Source organism: Pollachius pollachius, assembly GCF_949987615.1.
Source record: "Pollachius pollachius genome assembly, chromosome: 3".
In the NCBI taxonomy this organism is placed as follows: domain Eukaryota; kingdom Metazoa; phylum Chordata; class Actinopteri; order Gadiformes; family Gadidae; genus Pollachius; species Pollachius pollachius.
The window spans coordinates 7,083,839-7,109,333 of NC_136936.1; the positions used below are offsets into that span (position 1 = coordinate 7,083,839).

The 25,495-nt window shown below is 46.7% G+C and overlaps 1 protein-coding gene across 3 annotated transcripts; it reads left to right on the forward strand.

Annotated features, from left to right (window-relative positions):
• The first annotated feature begins 121 nt into the window (after window positions 1–121).
• Window positions 122–24,378, forward strand: eml2 (EMAP like 2). Of its 3 annotated transcripts, none has more exons than XM_079732508.1 (22): window positions 122–323; window positions 6,888–7,127; window positions 7,636–7,753; window positions 9,175–9,279; window positions 15,422–15,450; window positions 15,674–15,803; window positions 16,417–16,566; window positions 17,360–17,429; window positions 17,714–17,824; window positions 18,281–18,376; window positions 18,660–18,794; window positions 19,001–19,100; window positions 19,531–19,685; window positions 19,853–19,978; window positions 20,301–20,432; window positions 20,599–20,666; window positions 20,752–20,840; window positions 20,995–21,092; window positions 21,282–21,369; window positions 21,948–22,043; window positions 22,431–22,561; window positions 23,425–24,378. In XM_079732508.1, exons 1-22 carry the CDS (start codon window positions 137–139, stop codon window positions 23,548–23,550), a joined length of 2,580 nt encoding a protein of 859 aa, XP_079588634.1. In that variant the 5' UTR covers window positions 122–136; the 3' UTR covers window positions 23,551–24,378. The 3 variants fall into 3 exon arrangements, with proteins under 3 accessions (XP_079588634.1, XP_079588635.1, XP_079588636.1); XM_079732509.1 differs by lacking the exon at window positions 122–323 and adding an exon at window positions 3,460–3,653; XM_079732510.1 differs by lacking the exons at window positions 122–323; window positions 6,888–7,127; window positions 7,636–7,753; window positions 9,175–9,279 and adding an exon at window positions 10,981–11,072.
• Window positions 24,379–25,495: the final 1,117 nt, after the last annotated feature.

A 25,495-nucleotide genomic window follows, 5' to 3' on the forward strand; every position in this document is an offset into this window, starting at 1 on the left:
AGTAACAGCGGTGCAAAGCGCGGGTAGATCTTTGCCAGTAGACGAGGGGGAGGTGTTGGTCGGTGAATGTGTGTGCGGGGGGGAAAGTGGGAATGAAAGGTGGCGGAGGAGGTGTGTTGTTGTTTTATGCATCTGGATGTCGGGGAAACGCAGGACTCGGGAAGGTGTGCAGGGGAGACGGACAGGCGAGGAGGAATTGAGGCGTCTGTACCGGAAGGTGGAGACGGCGGACGAGAGAGCGGCAGCAGGGATGACTGACAGGGTGGCTTCGTGCGGCAGCCTGTATGACAGCACTAACCTGCTGCTACAGTACTGCAACAACGGTAACGTTATTCCATCTGCTGAAAAAGACCGAACACATTGTCTCACTGTCGTATTCCATCACGTGTAGACGTTTTATATGTCCTGCCGTAGTGGCCAGATGCATGGCTTAGTTTAGTTATTCCTGTCCGGACGTGTATGGGCCAACCTGTGTACCTGAGCGCGGATCGATTTGAATTGTTTTCGGCCACTTAGACAGCCAGACTGGAGCCACGTAGACCGGCTTAGATTGTATTGCACACATGAACGTGAAGTGCAATTGGAGGTAATGCATCGAAAGGCATGGCTATTACGTAAAAAATATTATAGAAAAATATTAATAGAAAAATGGTAATACAATGTTATTTTATTCAGTTTTTAATAACGCATTTAAACAGTTGATCTAAAGGCAATTTAGAAGTGAATCCATTCCATCTTTGAAAATGAATTAACTTCCACAGCCCATACTCAGTGATGAAAACAGCAGTTTCTGAATGGATTTGTTTTAATATAATAATGCGCTGTAGTTCCCTAACGTTATCAGGTGTTTTCAGAAGCTACCTGTAGCAGCAGACTGCTTTAATTACATGAAAAGTTCTCCCTGCCGACACAAATCCAGCGGGTCTCTTATCAGTAGGATGCATTTGAATATTATATGCTTTGTTCATACCTTCCTCTTTGATTGTGCAGTTCTATAACATTAACCTAACTCAAAGTGTGTGTGTGTGTGTGTGTGTGTGTGTGTGTGTGTGTGTGTGTGTGTGTGTGTGTGTGTGTGTGTGTGTGTGTCTTTGCCATATTGAATGGCAGGTGGCAAGCTAGCCAGGGGTCGTGGTGTTTGATCCAAGCCAGCCCTCTGCCATCTTGGATCGTAACAGACCCCCTCCTGACCCTAACCTCCTCACTCCTTTTTAAATTTGGTATCACACTGGTCTATCATAAGATTTTATCAACTCAAAGGTCATTCAGACCGTTTGACATCTGTGTTAGAATCCCAATGTTCGTGGTCTACTGGTTACCATGCGATGCCTACCTGCTCTTTAATGGTAAACACGCATTGATGCGCAATCCGGTCTTAAAGGTAAACACGCACAAATGCGTGATCCGGTCTGAATGGGTTAATGACATGCATCTCGCATTCACCGTAACTCGCCTAGGATAACAGCATGACGTTGATGTAAAACGTGGTAAGAACCCAGGAAGAAGGATTCACCAACCTGCCAACCAAGTATTTAGTGCCAAGCTTGTGGACTCTCGGGTCAACATGGTTCCCATGCATTGGATCACGGAGGCTCAAAGAGGAAGTAAAACGTTATCTTTCCACCATTGACTGTACAGCAGCTGGTGCACTGCAGAGCGTGGACGGCCATCTGCGAAAGTTCCTCAGACAAGAAACAATGGAATAATAGAACAGGAATGATGGAGTCATTCAGGTCTCACACACACAGTACAGCCCCAAGCCATCTTGCATATGTAGGTTGTTATGTTCTCCTCTTCCTTCACACAGAGAGTCTTATCATTGCAGCTGTACCGTTGTAACCATCTGTTAGGCAAGGTAGAGGTAGAGAGAGGTTGGGTGGGGCGGGGGGGGGGGGGGGGGGGGGGGTTGTAAAGTGGCATCTTAACAAACGCAATACTGAGGTGTTGAAGCCAATGCTGCAGTGCCATATCACACTTTGTAACGACTTCTAGATGCTTGCAGTACAGAGGTTATTAATAAAGACCGCAAAATACTCTACAGCATCAGTTGGCTGGCATAATCTTTTCAGCCCAAACAGGAAGACAACGTATAACAACAAAATGTTTATCTATAAAGTGCACTGCCAGCATTGCATGGAATTGAATCCAGAGTGAAGGAGGTGTTGTGGTTTGAATATCCAAATGTCATAGGGGAAGAAGCTGTTTTTTGAGGTAGGATATTCAGATAGATATACAGGTAGTATCCTGTATCCTGATGTGGTTGAACTCACAGCTGCTAATCACGTGAACTGTACTAGCTTCAGTGTTTATTATATATTGTTTCATTGACAGGATATACAGAGTGAGAGGAGGGGCTTCTTTCTATGGGTGAGGACTGAGGTCTTTGATGGACAGGTCTCCTGCTGGTGTGACTGACAGGGCAATCACTTCCTCTTCACCCCATTGCCAAAATAGAGATTGTGTTGTTTCATTCAGGCTCTACCATACAGATTAGGATAGGACCTTGTGTTATTAGGCAGCCTGTATCTTAATGCTAGATTGGACGCGTTGTTATCTAAGTGAGACTATATCAACCTCACAGCACTGGCTTAGCCTGACCTGGCTTTGCATCCAGGTTGGATCTCAGTTAGATTACCATCGACTGGGAGCAGATATCGGATATCTTTCGTAGTTTGATTGGATAATTCATGTCACATGGTGAATACCTACACGCTTGCTAAAGGGTACTGGATTGTGGATCTTCTGTACATGCAGTGTGTGTGTGTGTGTGTGTGTGTGTGTGTGTGTGTGTGTGTGTGTGTGTGTGTGTGTGTGTGTGTGTGTGTGTGTGTGTGTGTGTGTGTGTGTGTGTGTGTGTGTGTGTGTGTGTGGTCGTGCTCTGCAGCATCTCTTCCTTGTAGTGCCTCGCTGTGCAGATCCTGCTGCTGATGGTGTGTGTGTGTGTGTGTGTGTGTGTGTGTGTGTGTGTGTGTGTGTGTGTGTGTGTGTGTGTGTGTGTATAAAACGCATGGCTGCTGGTCTGGCCCTGGGCCAGGCTCTGCCCCCTTTCTGCCGCTGTTGCCTCTGCGTCCTGAGTTTACTAGACAGGGATGGAGGCGAGAGAGGAGGGAGGCGTGGCTAAGTACGAAGACATGGAGGAAGGGAGGAGGAGGAGGGGACTGAGAGAGAGAGGGAGAGGAGGAGGACCCGGAGAGAAAGTGAGAAGGAGGAGGAGGAGGAGGGGACTGAGAGAGGGAGGGAGAGGAGGACCCGGAGAGAAAGTGAGAAGGAGGAGGAGGAGGAGGAGGGGACTGAGAGAGGGAGGGAGAGGAGGATCCGGAGAGAAAGCGAGAGTGAGTAAAGGACAAGTGGAGGGAGGGGTGAGGAGGATGGAGAGGGAGTGGCCGAGGATGTGTCTGTGTGTGTGAGAGAGAGAGAGAGAGAGAGAGAGCGAGTGTGTGGCCGAGCGAGCACCGACCACAGCCAGGGGTGAGAATACGAGCCTGAGGGGGAGGGAGAGAGTTTACAAGTGGAGAGCAGCGTTGACCGACTGAACGGACTCTGCCTGTTTGACTGACTGACTGGCCCCAGCCGCCTGTCTGTCTGACTGACTGACTGACTGACTGACTGACTGACAGGAAGAGTGAGTGGGCATTTCTGTGACACTATGACAGGTAGGAGACACGAGTGGACTTCCACTGCGTCCTAGATATTAATATTCAACCTCCATTCTCTCCATGTACCTGACCTCTGTCCATGAATCTATCCTGTCCGTCCCTCCATCTGTCTCGCTCTCTCTCTCCATCTCTTTCTTGATCTCTTTCTGTCTCTCCCTCTCTGTCCCTCCATATCTCTCTGTCTCTCCATCTCTTTCTGGATCTCTTTCTGTCTCTCCCTCTCTGTCCCTCCATATCTCTCTGTCTTTCCATCTCTTTCTCGATCTCTTTATCTGTCTTAATCTCTCTCACTCATTCTCTGTTTTTTCTTTCTCTGTCTCCTCATATCTCCTCAACTGTCTTTGCCTCTCTCTCTCTCTCTTTCTCTGTATCTCTATATCAGCATCACACACTGGGTTAGCCCATCCTCCACCTGGCTTTATCCTTCTGGACATTAATTTCCTCCTTGCAATGTGATGTAATTAACTTGTAGAGGTACCTTCTGACACACACACACACACACACACACACACACACACACACACACACACACACACACACACACACACACACACACACACACACACACACACACACACACACACACACACACACATATATACACACACACACACACGCTGTGTGTGTGGGGCTCATTTCCTAAATGGTGATTGTGCTGGCCAGTCCTTTTAACGTGTGTGTGTGTGTGTGTGTGTGTGTGTGTGTGTGTGTGTGTGTGTGTGTGTGTGTGTGTGTGTGTGTGTGTGTGTGTGTGTGTGTGTGTGTGTGTGTGTGTGTCCATTCAAATGGAACTAATGAGAGCACCATAATTGACAAGGAAGTAAGTGATGGAGAGCCTCCTGATGATAACATCTACATGTGTTGTTTGGTTAGCTGTAAATCTACACCACATCCTTATACCATGTAAATGTGAACCTTTCTCCCTACCTCTCTGCCTCTCCCTTAGGCTATGGGTTTGATAAACTGTCAATTGGCTCTTTGTTTCCCCAACTAGCCAGCTAGCATAGTCTGCCCTCCGAGGTGATAGGCATGGCTAGCGCTCAATATGTGAGTTGTTAGCAAGCAGTAGCATCATGCTAAACCACTAGCATTACCACCTATCATAACTTTCCCTTGTTTTAAATAACAATGGAGTTATTTGCAGCCTTTTAGGGAGGATTCAGGTGGGGTAACAGTACAAGAAGGATAATATGCATGACAATTTCTCAAAACAATGGCCTCTTATCTTAAAGATTTGATTATATAATGCACCAACGATTTTATGTTTGAATGTATTTGAATATTAGGCCACCATAATGGAACATTTTACAGTATAGTAGTGAAGTCGGTTTCGGCTCCGTTCCATCTCATTTTGGATTGAGTAATCGTATTGATTAGATTTGGCTTAGTGATGTCATCTTACAGACGAAGGCTTCATAGCGTCAGGGATGGAGGAGAGAATTTAGAGCAGAATGGGGGATAGACATGTAGTCCAATCTCCCTCGGTTGGGTTTGGACTCTTACCACCAGGTTCTAATCTGGTGATTTGGGCCACAGATTAATAATCTGGGTTTGGAAGTATGCCTCTGGATGATGTCATAGCCCCCCACCATCTGACTGTGAGAGAAAGCTGGAGAGAGTACAGTGACAATTTGTTTTCGCTCTGCTATAGATAATTATATCTATAACATACAGGAAAATCTCTCTCTCTCGCTCTCGCTCTCGCTCTTGCTCTCTCTCTCGCTCTCTCTCTCGTTCCTTTGCCCTCTCTCTCCACCTTCACTCCTAATCCACCACAAACATGTATTTCATCTGTTCCCCTACTTTCAAGTCTCACACACACACACACACACGCACACACACACACACACACACACACACACACACACACACACACACACACACACACACACACACACACACACACACACACACACACACACACACACACACAGTAAATGGTAGTCAAAGCTGACCTTATTGACATAATACTTTGACTAATACTCATCCCTATTAAGAGCATTTCAGCCAGGCAGTGGCATTGCAAATACACAAAGGGCATACATGGACTTCCTGTCTCCCTGTCTGATCAGTGGAGTGCATGTTTACGAATTCTGTCCACCCCCCTCCTCTTGGGGGCTCTCTCTCTTTCACACACAGACACACTCTCTCTTTACCTCTCTCTCTATCTCTTGCCCACAAACTGCAGGGTCTGAAACTAGCCTTCCTTATCTGACACTCGCACACATGCACGAATGAGCGCGCGCACGCACTATACCTATCTAACAATAACTACTGTTCCGTTTACCACCCCCCCAGTTCAACTAGACCTACAGGTGCGGCTTGCTGACCTTAATCCTCTATCAGCGAATAGTGTGTTTGTGACTCACTGACTTTGAAACTCACACCAACGTCCCCTGGAATACACATAGACAAAATGTAGGACATTTATTTAAAATATCCTCCCTCTCTCTGTCTGTCTGTATGTCCCCCACTCTCTCTCTCCCCCATCTTTCTCTATTGCTCTCTCTCCTCCCTACCTCTCTCTCCCCCTATTCCCCTCCCTCTTTCTTTTCTTTCTTCCTCTTTATTCCTCTCTCCCCTTCCTCCCTTTCTCTCTCCTCCCTCCCCCCTCTCTCTTCTCTTTCCCTCTCCCCCTCTCCCTCCTCCCTACCCTTTTCTCTCCCTCTTTCTCCCTCTCCCCCTCCCTCCCTCTCAACCTCTCTATCATCTCTCTCTCCTCCCTTCCCTCGCCCCTTCTCAATCCTCCCTACCCTTTTCTCTCTCTCTTTCTCTCCCCCCCTTGCTTTCTCCTCCCTACCTCTCCCCCTCACTCCCCCTCTCTTCTCTCCTACTGTCTCTCCTCTCTCCCCGTTTCCCTCTCCCCCTCCCTCCCTCTCTCTCCACCCCTCCCTCCCTCTCTCCCTCTCTATCATCTCTCTCTCCCCCCTCCCTCTCCCCCTCTCCTCCCTCTCTCTCCTCCCCCTCCCTCCCTCTCACCCTCTCTATCATCTCTCTCTCCCCTCTCCCCCTCTCCTCCCTCTCTCTCCTCCCCCTCCCTCCCTCCCCCTCCCTCCCCCCCTCCCTCCCGCCCCCTCCCCCCTCCCTCCTCCTCCCTCTCTCCTCCCCCTCCCTCCCTCTCACCCTCTCTATCATCTCTCTCTCCCCTCTCCCCCTTTCCTCCCTCTCTCTCCTCCCTCCCCCTCCCTCCCTCCCTCCCTCCCCCTCCCTCCCCCCTCCCTCCCTCCCCAGATGACACGGTGTCTGCCAGCAGTAACCTAGACATGGAGGACCGGGTGTCCCAGCTGGAGCAGCGGCTGCAGCTGCAGGAGGACGAGATCCAGCTGCTGAAGGCGGCGCTGGCCGACGCCCTGCGACGCCTGGGCTGCTGCGAGGACCAGGGCCCGGGGGGTGCCGCGCCGGGGGGGGCCCAGGCCCCCGGGGGCCACAGGAGACCCCTGTCCAACTCGGCCCCGGCGGCCCCCCTCAAAGGTGTGTATATGAGGAGGTAGTAGGGCAGGGGGCCGAGGTGGCCCTGAGAGGACTTCATTCATAGGTTAGATACATTAGCGTGGAATTATTCATTTACACTGATGTACTTTTTATTTTCTGTAAGTGACGCTTGGTTCGGAGAACAGTGTTGAGTTAAGTATGCACGTTGTTTTTTCTAAAGGATGTGTTTGTGTCCATGGTAAAGGCGATGAATCATCAATGATATGTAATGGGCCTCAGATTCTGTTCAAGGGCAAATCCCAACCACATTGGCTGATTGTAAAAAGATATCCTCTCCCTCCTTTCTGTGGAGGTATAGGATATCTTGTGTGGTCTAAAACACTGTGGTCTGTCTCTCTCTGGCAGTGAGACAGCTCCTCTGCCTAAATCTGTCTTTCTCTATCCATGGCAATGAAACTGCTTCTCTCTTTTAACCCATCTCTCTCTCTCCCTGCCAGTGAGACCACTCCTCTCTCTTAACCTGTCTCTCTCTCTCCCCCCCTGGCAGTGAGACAGCTGCTGCAGGCCCTTCCATCCAGGCCTCTGAGTAACGGATACGTCCAGCAGAAGCGTCTCCTCTCCTCCCCCTCGTCCCCCAAGAAAGACGTGCTGCAGTCCATGAAGAGGTACAGACAGTATTCAGAGAGGCAGACAGGCTGGCTGCCATACACAGACAGACAGGCAAGCAGACAGACACTATGCAGAGAGGCAGACAGGCAGGCAGGCTGGCAGGCAGACATAAACAATTGACTGATATACAGATAGACAGACAGAGGCATACAGTAGACGCACACATGCAGACAGACAGGCAGACATATAGACTGGAGGACAGACAGAGAGGCAGACAGCCACAGTAGAGACACCTACAGAGAGACAGACATTCAGACAGAGTTAGACAGTAGACACACGCCCCCACTAGTCCCATTGTTAGCCCCTGCCTTTTTGGGAAATGTATCATGTATACAAAATGAATGAATGGAGAGATTAAATAAATAAAAACATAATTGAATCACCAAATACATTAGAGAGGTTGTCCTGAATCAGTTTTGGGTACAAAAGTCGTAATATTTGTAAGATTGTCATGTGTCGTGTCATGTCATGTCATAAAAATACTGCGTAGCATGAAGCTCTGTACTTGGTACCCCCAGCCCGTTTTGCCGGCGATTTGAATCGCCCTGCAGCAGGGTCTTGAGAGGAGCAATACATTTCTTTCTGCTTCCGATACGCTTTTGCGGGAGCCAATCACCAGGCTGGCTTTTCCCCCTGGTATTGCCAGCGCTATTGGCTGGCAAGCAGCCAATTGCGTTCAGAGCCGTTTGAACTACGCCCCTTGGTCACGCCTCTTGTGCTGAGGAAAATGACAGCAGACTCCCCAGACCAACGTGTATTCTATGATTGAGCTTGGTCTGGAAATAGCCAGGATAATGAAGTTCCCCTTCAAAGCAAATGTCTCAGTAATGCCACTAGGGGGCAGCATTTCGACATTCAGGAAGACTAGCCATCCTTTCTTAAATTGCAACGTATAACATTTCAACTAGCTCCTCTCTGTTCCTGCTGATCCATATGGATTTCAATAATGTTATCAATAAAATAAATTCCTATAACTAATATATTCTAGAAAAAAAAATGCTGGGCAGCCTGTTCCTCTCTCTTTGTTACAATAATCAAACTATCGCCGCTCCCACTCAACCCTCTAAGCCAGCCGTGCTACCAGGCTTGTTTGTTTTTCTATCTGCCCCGCTCTGTTATCAGTTTTGAATCTGCTTTAAAAGCTTCGGGATCCTTCTCTGATATCATCACTTCTCTCGGGGGTTAGGGTAGACAAAAGTAGACACAGAGGAGGGAACAACGGGTTGCTAAGGCATGGCCGCTCATTGCTGTGTCAACAAAAGCTCTGGAATCCAAATGGGACTCATGCTTAACTAGAGTGTACCAAGTCGGTGCGTTGTCAGTTATTTGTGGGATATTTTCCTCTTAAATTGTTGGCTTTGCCGTCCGAAATGTCCACTGATCTCCACTGTTCTCCTCCTGACCTCCGGGGCTCCAGGAAGAGCATGTCCACCGAGCGCCTGACCCTGGTGAAGAGGGAGGTGGGTGGGGGCGAGGCCCGGAGCCGCACCACCTCCTCCAGCAGCTCCTCTGGAGGAAAGAGGTAGCCCTCTTCTCTCGTCTCCTTCTCTCCGCTCCTTCTCTTTTATCCTTCTCCCCTATCCACTCTTTTTTCTCCTTCTCTCCCCTCTCCTCATTTCTCCACTCCTTCAATCCTCTTTTCTCACCTCCTTCTCTCCACTCCGTCTCTCCTCTCTCCTTCTCGTTTCTCCTCTTCTATCCCTTTCTCCTCTCCTTCTCTCCTTCTCTCCTATGCTTCACATCTCTTCCCTGTTGGCTCTCCTTCTAACACAGCAGTGAACAGTTCAGGTATCGCTGTGACCCCCCTGTTCATATCACATGATCTTCAGCCTCATCCAATATTAACGCCGATACACACAATCACTTCTGTGGGGCGGTTATGTTTTTCTCCCTTCTCCCCCCTCCCACACCCTCCCCATCAGCCATCACCCAATACAATGCATTTGTCCAGATCCTGATCACATGGGCTGTGGGTTCATACGTTCTGCATTTGATCTGCATGTTTGTGGCAGATATCAATGGTGGTCGGTTGTTGTTGTTTTACTCCAGAAAGTATGATTTTTATACTTCTTCAGGATGTACTGGATTCTACCCTTTGTCTCTAGCTCTCACGCTCCTTATTACACACACGCGCACGCATGCATGCACACACGCGCACGCATGCATGCACACACACGCGCACAAAAACACGCATGCAGACTTACACTCACACTGAGCTCACACACTGTTAATGGATAGTGGCATTAGGATCAAAGGTTGCGCTGAGAGTACTGATGTTTGTTTTGTGTTTTTTTTTTTTACCATAATGCATCTGCTGTGAGCGTTATTTTGGAATGGGAAGAGATTGAGAAGTGGAAAATAAGTGGAATCGATTGGAGTAAAATCTTCTTGCAACATTAGTGCGTGACGAGAGAGAGAAAGCAGGCCTATATATCGTATCCTCATGTGTCTTATTTACTACTGCCATCAGCGCTTCTGCTACGCCATGCTAAGCTAAATGTTAGCTGTCGGAATGAATTATGTATCAGTCAGAAAGGCTTGTCCGGTTAGCATTGTGTACGCCGCCAGCTTCACTCAGCATGGGACAGGGAGACACATGCTCATTCCCCACTCACAGGGATCTAGTAAATAGCTGGCTGTCACACCACAGACCTGCTCCTCTGTTTGATGCTGGGTCGTTTAGATAATGGTTCTAAAGGGGAGTTAGGTGGTTCACGACGGATAAAGAGAGTCCAGATCAGGGATCCTTTCATTTTCATGACTATAGTCTGTCTTCCCTTCACTTCCCATGTCCTCTTTTCTGTTCCTCTTTTCCTCCTTTTTCCTTCTTCGCAACCGTGCCATTACAGAGAGGGTAAATGTAAAAAATACACAAATTAGATTCATGCTCCCTGTCATAATCATGTTTATCATTGATGTCCTCTCTACTCTTCTCTCAGCACAATCAGAAACTGCAGACATGATGGCTAATATCACTAGATTGACAACCACTGTCTCATTATCTGACGTCATGTCACTTCTGTCTGCTCTCCATGTTCCCCCTCATGTTGCCTCCTGTCTAGTTTCTGCACAAGGCATCAGATTTCACTGAGGCTTAAGCAGAAAGGGGGGTGTGGCCTTGTGAGAGGGGCAACCCTGTAAAGGGAAGTGCCTTTTGATTGGACAAGAGCTCCCCACCAGGCGCAGCAAAAAAACTTTACCCAGACAACAAGGAAGTCAGTGAGTTAGTTTGAGCGTGAGACTAGCACAGAGCAGAAGAAACTCCCTTTGACGCTGCTGACAGTTAACTAACGGAACCATGAAGAGATCCCAGAGGTAAATACAACACTGGCCTTGGTCATTTTGAACCTTGAGAGTAGGATATGGCTTGCTGAGAGTTAATACTTCTAGGTCTTTAGGGTTAGAGGTTTAAAGGTTTCATCAGATTTTAAGATGTTTACATTTTGGGGGGATGGTGCATCAGGCTTTTAGTTCATTGAGTAGCTCAATCAAAGCAGATTTTTGGTTCTATTTCAGTTTCCAAACGAGCCAAAAGCTTCATTTTCAGTATGCATTGTGAATGGATGCAAATCTGAAGGGGCTTCTGTGTAACTAACTTTGGGGAAGTTCAGGTTTTGTGTGGTAGTGTAAATGACACAAATGCCATAGTCTCAATGTTGAATTGTATTTTTTCCTCTTCCTTAAAGTAAAGTCTAGTAACTCTCTAAGCCACTACTTCAAACCCTTTGAACGCCGTCGCAGCACCCTAGGCGTCTTGTGTTTGGGTCTGGCCGCAGCCTGCAGGGAGGTTGTGGTTTTATGTTGCTGAGCACTGACACGCAGGTCCTTTGATGCACTGGGTTTACCGACAAGCTTGTGTTGGGAGGGGAGGGGCAGTTATTCTTCTTGGGAACTTGAATAATACATAGACTTATGTGTCAATAAGATGCAGAACAGACGCACACTGAAGCGTGCTGGGTTACTCCGTGCTAGAGGACTGGATCACTGAGGGAATGCTTTGAAGAGCCTTACGAAACACGTTGGTAGACATGCACAGTATAAAATCATAGGATTGTTGGATGTGTGTTTTATTGTTGAAACTGCAATCTTATAAACATTATTAATATAGTCATTCATTCATTCATTCATTCATTCAGTCATTCATAATTAAAGTCTTAAGTACCGTGTAAATGTTAACCATGCACTTTCAACATGAATTAAATAAAAAACGAATGAGAATAAGATGACCATGCATATCTTAAATTGCACATCAGGTCGGATCGACCTGATGGAAGGTTTGCTTATAATTTAATTACTGGCTCTCGATTGCTCTCCGAACAGTCACATCCAATCTATGTCACATCGTCAACACACACACATAACACACACATTTGTGCGCAGCAACATGGACTTTTCAGTCTGGCCAAAACAATGTACCCAGCAACGCTGATTATGCTGTAAAAAACGATTTGGCTTCAGACCAGTTTTCCATCTGTGTCCAGCCTGGTGTCCAAAACCCCAGGCGGGCGAGGTTATTATCTATCAAGGGCAACATGCTGTGTGCTAAGGAATGTGTATCCAAGAGGGATCTTGTTGGTTGTTAAATATAAAGTATTTTGCAGTGATCATATGACTCAGGGAGTGTAGGAAGACTAGCAAGTTTGAAATGTTCTTTACAGATGGAGTGCCTTCGTTATGTTGAGATGCAGGGAGGTTGAGGATTACATCACAGTATGTTTTTCATTTAATCTCATCAAACTGGCTGGACGTCATTAAGGAGAGAGCAGGGCGATGGAGAACGTCCGTCCCATCTTTTGGCCGTCATAATGGGTTCAGGGACTAGGGCAGCTCCAGGAGGCGGATTAGCCAGAGTTTCTGATCCAATCTTTTCAGACCGGCATCGATCAGACCTCCTGGTCTACAGCATACTGCACCAGACTGACAGACCGAGAGCGCAGATACAACAGATGGATTTTCCTGAATGTGGGAAAGGCTATTAAAAAAAGCAGCGGTTCTCCCCCACTCCGGATGTCTGTACCTTTCTCTCGCTCCCACTGTCTCTCTCTCGCTCTCCATCCGTCGGGTCTCAGATACTCTGCACCAAAGACATGGGAACTGTGAGCTAAAATACCTAATTATGTTTCAGCTCTCATCCTCCCATTACTCCACTTACTAGAGCTGGAACCATAAAACCACAACAACACACTGGTGGAAAATGGATGTGTAGGATTAACGGGATATAATATAAGACCGATCCAATAAGAGCATTCTGCTCCATTACCAAGATTTCATGAAACAGCTTTTTATTTTGCATGACCTATGAATCGTTTCATAGAGAAGATAAGTCCTCAATCTATGTAAATGTAGAGTAAGGAAATGATCTCCATCTTGTCAAATCGAAACCATTCTATCTCCGTCTGTGGCAAGATGGACTGATGTATGAGGCTGAACAGGGGTGTGTGTGTGTGTGTGTGTGTGTGTGTGTGTGTGTTTGTGTGTGTGTGTGTGTGTGTGTGTGTGTGTGTGTGTGTGTGTGTTTCAGTGTAGTCTTTAGGCCTAATGGACTGTAAGTGGTAGTATTCTGCAGCCATCAGTGAAACCATCTTGTTGTGGGCCTGCAGAGTAGAATATATAATCTATTATATATGATCCCTTGAGATCTTAACTGTATTGAAAGGTTAGGCTTCCCTTTCTTTCAGAAAAACAAAACTTATTTTCAGTTTTTCTACATATCCTAGCACACTACGGCAACTACTCTGAAGTTGTCTGAATCCAGGTTGTTTTCATTGGGACTCCTAACTGACTATGACTGGTTTAAACTCGGCCTAGATGGTTCATTTACGCAATCATTTCGAGAGGAATTTTCACCCTACCCCTAAAATGTTTGCCTCCTAAGCCACTGTGATATCCTTGCATCCAAAGCCAATTAATATCTGAATACAACTTCGCATTTGACTTTACTATACTAAACTATACTCCACGCTGGGAAACAGGGACTAAGTTTCCATGGTTTCTAGTTCTACTGAGAGCTTTGCCCTCTCCATTGTACTGCTGCCAGTTACCCAGCATGCTTTGCACTAATTAATCGCCTTGCATCGATGTTCCCCTGTTATTGGTCCAGAGCGTAGCCCACCTCTAAACCGTGGAGCAGACGCATCCAAACATGTTGAGAGACAAACGGGGTGTTATGTGGTTTCCACGGGGCGGTTCTGGAGCCCTCGGACCACATAAAGCCACGTAGTTTGGGTTCCTGGGTGCTATGCTGGAGCTAGCTCAAGGAGCCAGAGGCCTTGGTGTGCTTTCTGTTGGTAGTTACTTAGTTGTGTCTGTTTACAATCAGCTAAAGGGAACTAACAGAACTACCATTGATTTGTTGGTCCCCCCCCATACCATATATAAAGACACTTTAATCCAACTGGTCCTGTACCTCAATTCAGATACAGGACATTAAGGAGTCGGTAGACTGAGGACAATGGGGATGCTGTTATCCAGTCTCAACTTTTCGTTCCTGCCGCCATGGTGACTTAGCCTCTGTCCTCTGAATGTTGATGTGTCAGCACCCTGTCTGGTTCTGGCTGGCGAGTCAGGATGGGTTTGAGAGCTGTCTGGTGGGCAGCACTGATTGGTTGGTGACAGGTCGGCTGACTCAGGAAGGGCTGTCGGGTCGGTTTAGCTGAGTTGACATGCCGACGAGGTGGCAGGGGTTGGTTTGAGGCTTCCCGCCGTAGATTGCCGCAAGCTTTCGAGTGCAGGTTGAAGCGTGGCTTGCCGCCACCACGCCGTAACAGTTTGAGGTGTTTAACCTGCTAGACTGTGATCTCTTCCAAATGACTCATAGCCGACATGATTTAGAAATGATGAGGTACAGGTTTTTTTAATAAGGTAAACCTTTTAAATTGTATTCAACTGTTATCTTTAGGTTAGTTAGTTAGTTGGTAAGGGGCAGCTTTGGGCTGCCTTTGGGTGTGAAATGTGCTCTATAAATAAATGAGCCTCGACTTCCATCTGGCGTCCTTGTCCCCTCCACTGTTGTCCCGGAAGCTGTGGCCAGTCATGTGGTAAATGAGTAACCATTCAGATATCTCACTGTCTCTCATGAGGGGGCTCTCTTCCGCTCTCTTTGTAAATCCACGCTTGTTTTTCAAAAAGACGGCTCTGTATGTGTGATATTCCCGGTGTCTGATCATCGATCTAAGCGCTTCCAGTATTCATTACCCATCGTGTATTGTGAGCGTGCACACAGTGTGGTGTCAGATGTCTGTCCAGTGTCTGGCCCTGCCCTGAGCTGAGTTGCTGTGGTGAATAACGTTAGCCAGCCGATCTATTTCACACCCTAACACGCGGTGTCGATATTCATCTTGGCCACATTATAAATTCAAAAGGTTAATCTCCATGAAATCTACAAAGCGCACACCGTTTAGTCTGTTATATAATTGTTTTGAATATCGGTTTATTCCTCTTTGGTAGATTGCTACTTTCACGCAAATCAATTGGCCTCTATATTCCTAAGCAAGTTGCCACCACTGTCTAAAAGACTGTGATCTGAAATAACATTTCAGGTTATTTATCTTTCTTTACTATAAGTTGCTTATTAAAATCCCGGATATCTTGGGACAAGATGTACTTGCAATTTATACTGACCTCTATTCATTCCTATGTGTTGTTTTTCTGTTTTTGTTTTTCAGCAAAACTAAGGAATGCTCCCTCAATGCAGGTAACTTTCATGCTTTCTCATTATGCATTGTAACATTTATACTACTGGTATATATTCAAAGGAATACCAATGTCACATTGGTCTCTCGGCTACGAAACAACAAACTGCCCTACTGAAATTCCAATGTTTGTAGCAGTGACTTGTTGGGAAACCAAGTCTTTTCAATGATTCATCCCTTCTCCTTTGTATGTTCCCACTCACTCAATTGTTCCACGCTGACCAGATGACGGCTATGTCAGGATGTTCCTGAGAGGGCGTCCGGTCACCATGCACATCCCAGACGCTCAGAGGGACAGTTACACCCTTGACCACAAGGGGGCAGCGCCGGACCGCAAGCTCAAACTGCAGTGGGTGTATCCTTTTACACAGAGACGTGAGAGAACGAGGGAGCAAGGGAGAGGGAGACACAGCAGGCGAAAGAGGGAGGAGAGCGAAGGAGAAAAGGAGCAAGAGGATGAGGCAGGATACAAAGGGGAGTGAGAGAAGGAAGGAGGGAGAACAGGGCGAGAGGGAGAGAGACGGCATGAGAGAGATGATTGTGTACGAACCTCTTTGAAGTCAAGGGTTTCAAAGGATGAATGCATGAATAATCAGATGAATTAATACGGGGAACGAATCGTAAACATTGCCCCGTTTTAAAAAAAAAAAACACGAAGAAAGAAATGGATGCATTCAAATCGACCAATTAATTGAAGGCCATAAATGAATAACGACAGAAGAGCATGAATGCGTTTTTTGTTCATTTGACGTACATTCACAGTGCTGGTTTAGCTTTTAAAGGCAGTCGTCTCCCAGTAGCGTTGACCCTAGTAACCCCAGTTAATTACCACCACTAGCTACAAAGCTCATTGATTGATAAGCAGCTGTGCCAAAGGGGGGGCGACCGCGGAACAAGACCCCCCCCGGGTTATGCCCCCCACCCTCCCTCCCTCTCCCCCTTCCCTTCCTTGACTCCGTGTCCCCCAGCTACGGGTACCGCGGCCGGGACTGCCGCTCCAACCTGTACCTGCTGCCCACGGGGGAGATCGTGTACTTCAACGCCAGCGTGGTGGTGCTGCTGAACACAGACGAGCAGCAGCAGAGGCACTACATGGGCCACGACGACGACGTCAAGTGGTGGGGAGACGCGCACACACACACACACACACACACACACACACACACACACACACACACACACACACACACACACACACACACACACACACACACACACACACACACACACACACACACACACACACAGAGACACACAGACAGACGGAGACAAAGACAAACGGAACAAAGACAGACGGAGACACAGACAGACGGAGACACAGACAGACAGACAGATGGAGACACAGACAGACGGACAGACGGAGACACAGACAGACGGACAGACGGAGACACAGACAGACGGACAGACGGAGACACAGACAGACAGAAGGACAGACAGACGGAGACACAGACAGACAGACAGACAGATGGAGACACAGACAGACAGACAGACGGAGACACAGACAGACAGACAGACAGACAGACAGACAGACAGACAGACAGTCCTGTTAACAGAGTACCCGGAGGCATTAAGATCAAAGGCTGTGCTGAGAGAATTGTGTGTGTGCATTGTGGGCCAGACTGGAAGTCACAGTCGTATAATAGGATATGAATGTGTGTTCTGCAGCAGCTGGCCTAATAGACAGTGTAGGGTGGTGTTCCTTAGCTACACCCTCTGTGTAAACATGGGTGAGACCTTGTTTTGACACCTTCTCAGCGCACCGTGTCTATCAGCCAAAGGACAGTTTTCTCTAGTTTGCACTAGGAAAGTGAACCAGGCATATCAACATTTCATGTTCCCTGTTTTGATAAAAACAATTATAAATGCAGTTTTCACTGGGTCTTGACCTGAATCATCGTGTCTTGTTCCCAGCTTGAGCGTGCATCCTGACATGGTTACCATAGCGACGGGACAGGTGGCCGGCAACTCCAAAGATGGAAAGGTATGAAATAAATCGGTACAGTGTAATGCCACTGTCCCGCGTTTATACAGTTTCACCTGAAACCTGCAACGACACGTGGTAGGCCTACAGTGGCGGGACGTTTTTTTGCAATACACGTCTTTCCTAAGGCAGGTGTAGGTCTCCTAGTCATCCATATTCCGTTATATCTAGATGCTTCAGATGTCCTGAAAGTTGGCTATGGTTCGGAGCGGAAGTCCTCTTATTGAATCATTTCCTCCTTTTTAGTCCTGAAACATAACTCGGCGTCTTGCTCTCCCCGCCAGGTGCTTCACCCCCACGTGCGCGTGTGGGACTCGGTCAGCCTCAACACCCTGCACGTCCTGGGCATGGGCGTCTTCGACCGGGCCGTCACCTGCGTGGCCTTCTCCAAGTCTGTGAGTCTCCTCCACACGGCTGTGTAGACGCCTTTTTGAAAGGCTTTGGATGCAGCCTTCCTTGTTCCCCATTTCGGGGTCGATGTATGTTCAGCTCTTAGGTTCTTATTGGTGTGGATGTGAGGGGGCTGGAACACAAAGTTAAGAACCGCCAACGTCCATCAGCATTTGCAAGAAACGCAAGATATTCCGAACACACATTCCGATGAAATTTTAACCTATTCAGATAATTCATGGCAAAAAATTAAAACCACCGGTGGTTTTAATATTTTGCCATGAATTATCTTCGGTTGTGTTTCTTGTTCCATCCAGTTGACTTCAACTTGATCTAGGTTTGTGTTTTTGGGTTAATATTAAAAGAAAATCAAAAAAATGCCCAATACTACATTGGGGTCACTCAGTATTGAACGACCCTTGGAGATGAGGTAGGGTAACTCTCTCCCGGCGTGCCTCCAGAACGGCGGTGCCCACCTGTGTGCCGTGGACGACGCCAACGACCACATCCTGTCTGTCTGGAACTGGCAGAAGGAGAAGCAGCTGGCCGAGGTCAAGGTAACCGCGACCTCTGACCTCTGACCTCTTACCCTGTGGTTAGACGTTGTGATGATGTCATTTTGAACAAGTCAATTCACACGTGTCCGTCTTTCGGGGAATATTTGTTTTAGGCCAACAATCGGAAGCCAATTAATGGTCGACCACATTGGTGATAACCAATGAATATTTTTTAATATAAAACCTATATATCAGAAAAGGTCTATGGTCCAACGAACAGGGTTACTCATTAATGTGGTATAAAGTGTAAACCTGACGGTATCCCCATGTTCCTCTGACCCAGTGCTCCAACGACTCTGTTCTGGGGGCCGTCTTCCATCCCATGGACCCCAACCTGATCGTCACCTGCGGCAAATCGCACATCAACTTCTGGACCATGGAGGGCAACACCCTCACCAAGAAACAGGGCCTGTTCGAGGTCCGTCTGAATGCACTTGCATGTATAATATTTATGTACAATGTCGAGCAACACCGAACCAAAAAAAGTGTGTGTTCTTGTGTTCGGGTTCTATTCAAGCACATTCTACTTTTATTCATATACAAGCAGAACTAGTTTGAACAGAACATAGGTCATATCATCACCTCCAGTGAATGTATTAAATCAAAGCGTCTTGTGTCCGGTAGAAACACGAGAAGCCCAAGTACGTCCTGTGCGTGGCGTTCGCTGAGAACGGAGACGCCATCACGGGAGACTCCAGTGGGAACATCTACGTCTGGGCCAAGGGTACACAACTCCTCCTTCTGCTGCTCCTAAACATCTGCTCTCCATCTGGTTCTGTAGAGAGGTCCTTCACACCTTACTCCTCTAGCTGAATTTACACACACAGAAATTGACTTGAGGGTTGGTCAACAACGTGGCACAATGAAAAGATGTCCATTAAACTGCAGATGTGACCACATCAGCCTTATGATGTCAATGGCGCCACAAGTCCTCTTATCTTGTTTGGCTTTGTTGTTGATTGACAGGTGGTGGGCATTACATCATTCACCTTTTGTCCACGGCCCACAGAGGCGGAGTTTCATCCCTTTCTGTTCTCATTGGTTGTGTTCCTTGACAGGCAGTCACCACATCAGTCTTATAATGTCCAGGACCCATGGAGGCGGGGGTTCCATCTCTTTCCAGTGCTCTGATTGGCTGCTCTGTTGATCGACAGGCGGGAGCCGCATCAGCCAGGCGGTGGCAGGGGCCCACGAGGGCGGGGTCTTCTCCCTGCTGGTGCTGAAGGACGGCACCATGGTGTCTGGGGGGGGGAAGGACCGCCGGGTGGTGCTGTGGGACCACGACTACACCAAGCAGTCGGAGATGGAGGTGAGCTGGAGGCGGGCTACAGTCAGGGCCGTTCCTTATCGAAGAGCAGTCCTCTGGCATGATTGATGGCCCAACCATTATGGTTGAAGATTTTTCTTCAATGCATACAGCTGTAAGAAAAGGGATGCATGTTGAAATGTTTCTAAGCTGTCTGTCTGTCTGTCCAGGTGGGGGAGCCTCTGGGCCCCGTGAGGGCTCTGTCTGAGGGGAAACCAGGGGAGCTCTTCGTTGGCACCACCAAGAACGCCATCGTCAGAGCCGCCTTCCCCGACACACTCACCCCCATCGTTCAGGTACTCACTCACTCACTCACTCACTCACTCTATGATTCAATTGTCCCTAATTTCTGTACTTTAATACAGTCATTTGTATATTTTCGTTTGCGTGTTGCCATTTCACAGAGTCAAGATAAATCATACCTCAACACAGCTAGGGATGAATGCTAAAAAATCTACATTATATAACATAACTATTCAATTATTTCAATGTGCCAAAGGGTTAACTTGGCTATCGAGTCAAAACAGAAATAGTTTATGCTCTTTCATTTGGGCAGTCTTTGGCATACTTTCTGAGTGTAGTGTAACCAGGCTGTACTGCATGTGTGTGTTGTTTCAGGGGCACACAGATGAACTGTGGGGTCTGGACGTCCATCCGTCCATGGAGCAGTTCATCACCTGTGCCCAGGACAAACTGGTGCAGCTCTGGGACACCAACTCCCACCAGCCCCTCTGGAGCAAGGCCATTGATGTGAGCCAACAGGAAGAGAGATGCTATTTATTTATTTTTTTTCACTCAATATACAAACTAATTTGTATTTCATTGGTTAACTTATGATTTACATATGTCAAAAAAAGACTTACTGGAATGACAAAGTTTGCAATGAGCTAAGGTAGCATTCCTCCATGTAATGCAGGACCAAGGCAGGTCTGCAGGATTCCACCCCAGTGGAGGTGTCGTGGCAGTGGGCACCATGAGTGGCAGGTAACACCCCCTCACCCATGTCTGCAAACTCAGAGGGACATATTAGGTGAACACTTTAGAAAAATTGTGTGTGTGTGTGTTGCAGATGGTTGGTGCTGGACACTGACACCAGAGACTTGGTTTCTATGCACACCGATGGAAATGAAATCATTTCCAACATTAAGTACTCTCCAGGTAAAATACTAGAGAACATTAATTACACCACTCTTCATATGGCTCGCTCTCTCGCTCTCTTATGTTCTCTCTCTCGCATGTTCTGTTTCTCTCGCTCTCGCTCACTCGTTTTCTATCAAGTTCCATGTTAACTCGAAGATTCCTTTGCCCATAGATGGCAACTACCTAGCGGTTGGTTCCCATGACAACTTTGTTTACATCTACGCCGTCACCGAGAACGGCAGGAAGTACAGCCGTGCCGGAAAATGCTCGGTGAGAAAACGTTATAATTATTCATAATCCATAAACAATAATCGTCCTTTTTCTGTCTTTGTTTAGGAATCCTTTTGACTGTGATACACTGATAAAGGGTTCAATGTGATGGGGAAAGGGCGCATCTGAAATAGAAGATAAAGTAGAGATTGAAACGATAACGGACCTATTCTCCTGTGGTTCTTCCAGGGCCACTCCAGTTTTGTGACTCATCTTGACTGGTCGCAGGACAGCCACTACCTGGTCACCAACTCAGGAGACTACGAGATCCTCTTCTGTGAGTCAAACATCTTCTCACGTTCTCTTCTCCAAGACTCACAGAAGTCCCCCCGGCACACACTAACAACAACAACAACAACAACAACAACAACAACATACCAAAAAATAGTTAAGAGGGGTATTCCATCAAAGTCGCTGTTGATTAGTTGATTAAGCCTGGTTAGAACTAACGCCAACTTCTACTTGAGGCTAAAGCCGTTCCATCAACCCAGTTCAGCCGCGCCTTGCTCAGGCTAGTTCAAGCCAGGCTTACGTTAATGCGGATTACGCGCGCTCACGAGATGTATCCACCCCAGGGCCCCGTTTCCTGATAACGATGGATCCACGCTTGCGATTTGCGAAATTTGCGATCCATCGAAAATTTCTTTGGAGTGTTTCCCGAAACTCCTCTTAACATGAACGCGCGTTCACTGCACTCACAACGTTCGTAGGATTGTAACTGTCTACTGAAGATATTAAAACACGATTGATTAGGCCTAGGCCGACATATGTATCAGTCCTAATCCTGAATGCTGTGTGCATACAGTTTTTTCACGGAATGTGTTTCCTGTTTGTGCCCCTCCCCTTCCTCTCCAGGGGAGGCCCCTAGTGGTAAACATGTGACCAGCATGGACGCGGTGCGCAACATGGAGTGGGCCACCTACACCTGCACCCTTGGGTTCAACGCCTTCGGTGGGCCCCTGTCTCACTGCTATAGAGACGTGTTTACGTCCGGTTCAGCCTTTGTGTTCATGTTTCTGTAGGACCATCACAATCGTGTTTGTTGATTCATTTTTCTTATACCTCTATCCCTCTTTCTGTCTCTTACCCACTCTTTTTCGCTGTATTCTCTCTCCCTCTCTTACTACTCATCTCTACTTCTCTCCCCCCTCTCTCCCTCTCTCTTTCTCTCCCCCCTCTGTCCCTCTACCTGCCTCCCCCTCTTTCTCTCCCCCCTCTCTCTCTCTCCCCCCTCTCTTTCTCTCCCCCCTCTGTCCCTCTCTCTCCCTCTCTTTCTCTCCCCCCTCTCTATCTCCCCCCTCTCTTCCTCTCCCCCCTCTGTCCCTCTCCCTCCTCCAGGTGTGTGGCCCGATGGGGCAGACGGCACAGACGTCAACGCCGTCTGCAAGTCCCACAGCAGCTCTCTGCTGGCCTCTGCTGACGACTTTGGCAAAGTGCACTTGTTCACCTTCCCCTGTTCTCAACCAAGGGTCAGTGGGACTCATCTCCATTATATGAGCTGAAATGTGACTGTTTGTATTGGTCCTAGCTGTAGTGTGTGATCACAAGTGTGCTCAGTACTGCCTCTAGTGATAGTCAAGGAGTATAACAATGCAGGTCCTTTTCTGAGAGCTACATTGTTCAGTACAGTTCTCGTATTGAATCATACCAGCGTGGATGAGGACATTATTTAAGGTTCAAGTGAGGGAATAAACTGTCTCTGAAAATAAATTCATGTTGTTTTTAGCTAGCTTTTTATCTTGACCTCGAAAAGGTTATTGCATCTGTCCGTTTGACTTTAACAACAGAAGGCAATGTTAACATTACAGTTGTATGCGTTCTAGCACACAGTCAAACTATGTTTGGGGTCAGATAAAGTAAACTCTGCTCTTAGGCGTTGTAAATGTTAGCTTCAATCTCAGACCCGTAAAACCCAACATGAACTGTTAGAGTTGCTTACTTGTAAACATTTAACTAGTCTTGTTTTTTGCCTCCCCTAAAATTCCTGCAAGTCAGCAAGTCAATAAACAAAATGAATGGATAGAATAAAGTTTTGTTATTTCCGAAAATCTCATGGAAACCTTATATATTACTGTGCGAATGAGGTATGAGGGAAATATTTTTTAATAATTATCATTCATTTTGGTTTCATTGTATTAAAGTAGCCTAATGAATGTTTTATGATGTTTTTATCTATGTCTGTTCTGTACTCCATTTGTCCATTTAGAAGCAGTACTGACCAGTGGGCTTCTTAGTATTATTTTGTATTTATAAATGATGCTATAACTGTCAGGCCATAACAGTAAAATGTTCAAACTGAATACCAATCTTTTTGTCCCCACCTCCTTTGCAGGCTCCAAGCCACAAGTATGGCGGACACAGCAGTCATGTGACCAACATTGCCTTCCTGCACGACGACAGTCACCTGATCTCAACTGGCGGGAAGGACACCAGCATCATGCAGTGGGCCGTCGTCTAACAGCCAATCACCACAGCAACAGCATCCTTCTTTCTTGTTTTTTCCCTTCCACTGTTAGTGTGTCCTCCTGCCTGCCCCACTAGAGGGCAGCATTTCCGTGCCTATTAAGACACCTTGACCAATCCCTGGCCGGTTTAAGAGGAGCAGCAGCAGCATTTAAAAAGTGTTGATAGTTGAGAATATATTGATGATGTCGTATGAAATACAAACTATATTGATAATGTGGTATTGAATAGAATGTAGAAGAAAAAAAAAGTATGTTGCATTGACAGCGAGTGCTTCCCTGATTGTGACTGTAAAGACAGACCAGTCGACCGGATACAACTGAAACCCTGAATATATCCAATCTAATATTATCCAACATGAACCTTATTCTCCGTACGGCCGGCTGCTGTTTGAGGTGTCTGTGGGATTCTTGGGATGATAATTGTCTGTGCGTCGGTCTTTACTGTGCCCCAATATCTATCACAACCAGCCCACCCCTAAACTGTTACCTTTAACTAACCACCTTTAACCCAAAGCTTAGGCGGATGATTGTAGCTTTCGAAGATTATTAAAGATTGTAAACCGTCGGAAGTGGCTGTTTATTGCAAGCCTCCCATCCGGCCACGGTCTTCTGGCCCCCTGGTGTTCGCTGATGGTACTGATGCGGTGGCCTGACTGCTGATGCAGCACTAGATGGCGCTATAGCTTTCGGAAAGCATGTCTAAATGTCGCAAAGGTCTATGGAGTAACGGAATCTATCTTATGCAGTATATCCGAGTGGCTGTGTTATTTTAATATTTATTAGTGACAACAATGGATGCTATATTAAACTATTATAACTAATATTGGTGTAGCGTTTTTCGCGGTGGACAGAGGAATTATATGGCTCATGCATTGTAGAAGTATGTCTAAGCTGTGCTTTGCCTTCTGTTTGGTTAATAAAGTTTTTACCCAAATATTTTTGGATTAACATGTGGATTTATAACCATTTGCCCCCAGCGAACTTAACTATGGAAATGTGTCGCTGTAAATATGTGGTCCTCTATTTAGAACCCCTAGTTTAGAGTCTCATACTACCCATTATCATGATGGCAAATAATTCAAATCCAGAAAATGTGACCTTGAATTAAAGGGTCTGTAACCAACCATTTCAAATGTCCACTCATCTTTTAATAGTTTCTCTCTAAATTTATTATCGTTCATTATCACAGGTTACAACAGACCCAATACATTAAATTATCCTGTATCTGTCAAGCAGCCAATAACATCGAATGAATTGATTGATAAAACAATGATTTTGGATTTATAATATACTGCTGCTTCTTAGTTGAGTCAAAAGAGTAAAGTTGTATTTTGTCAAAAAATATTACCACTAGGCTGCTCATAATCGTTCACAAAGACAGCCAATTAGTGGCTGTAGAACCCTGAGGTGAGACAGAGAGATGGCCATATCTGACCCATAAGCACGGACCAACCGCAATTTACCGTAAAGTCTAGACAACCGCAGATATTCATTGCCTTCTACCGGCGAACGACAACGGGATTGCACGTATCTAAACGGCACCTGCTCTAAGTAGCCCACGTGAGGTAATTAAGGACGTCATTCATTAATGAGTGGCACGTGGCTGTAGTTTGTACCTTAATCATACCATAAAATACAGAAAACATCGATATTAATCATACTTTTGAATAAATAGTCTAATTAGATGTACTACAAAATAATAGGATTAGGGGCCCACAAAGAACGTTCCGCCTCTCTGTGGTGATACCCGCTCTCGCCACTGGGTGTCGCTCATAACACTGATTATGGGACTGCTGCTTGTATGTGCCAGGGCACAGGTAGTAGACTATAGCAAAGACAAGTCAAAAGGGTATTTACACAAATGTAATGTGTGTGCGAGACAATACTTAACACAATCCCCAATGAGCTAGAAAGGAGAACAGAGATAGGAGAGCGGAG

What these genes read in the sequence shown, in the direction of transcription:
- eml2 (XM_079732508.1), top strand. Translation starts at nt 137, where the DNA reads ATGTCGGGGAAACGCAGGACTCGGGAAGGTGTGCAGGGGAGACGGACA. An exon ending in GCTACAGTACTGCAACAACG is followed by an intron (nt 324 to 6,887) that starts GTAACGTTATTC and finishes CTCCCTCCCCAG; the next exon opens with ATGACACGGTGTCTGCCAGC. An exon ending in CAACATTAAGTACTCTCCAG is followed by an intron (nt 20,841 to 20,994) that starts GTAAAATACTAG and finishes CTTTGCCCATAG; the next exon opens with ATGGCAACTACCTAGCGGTT.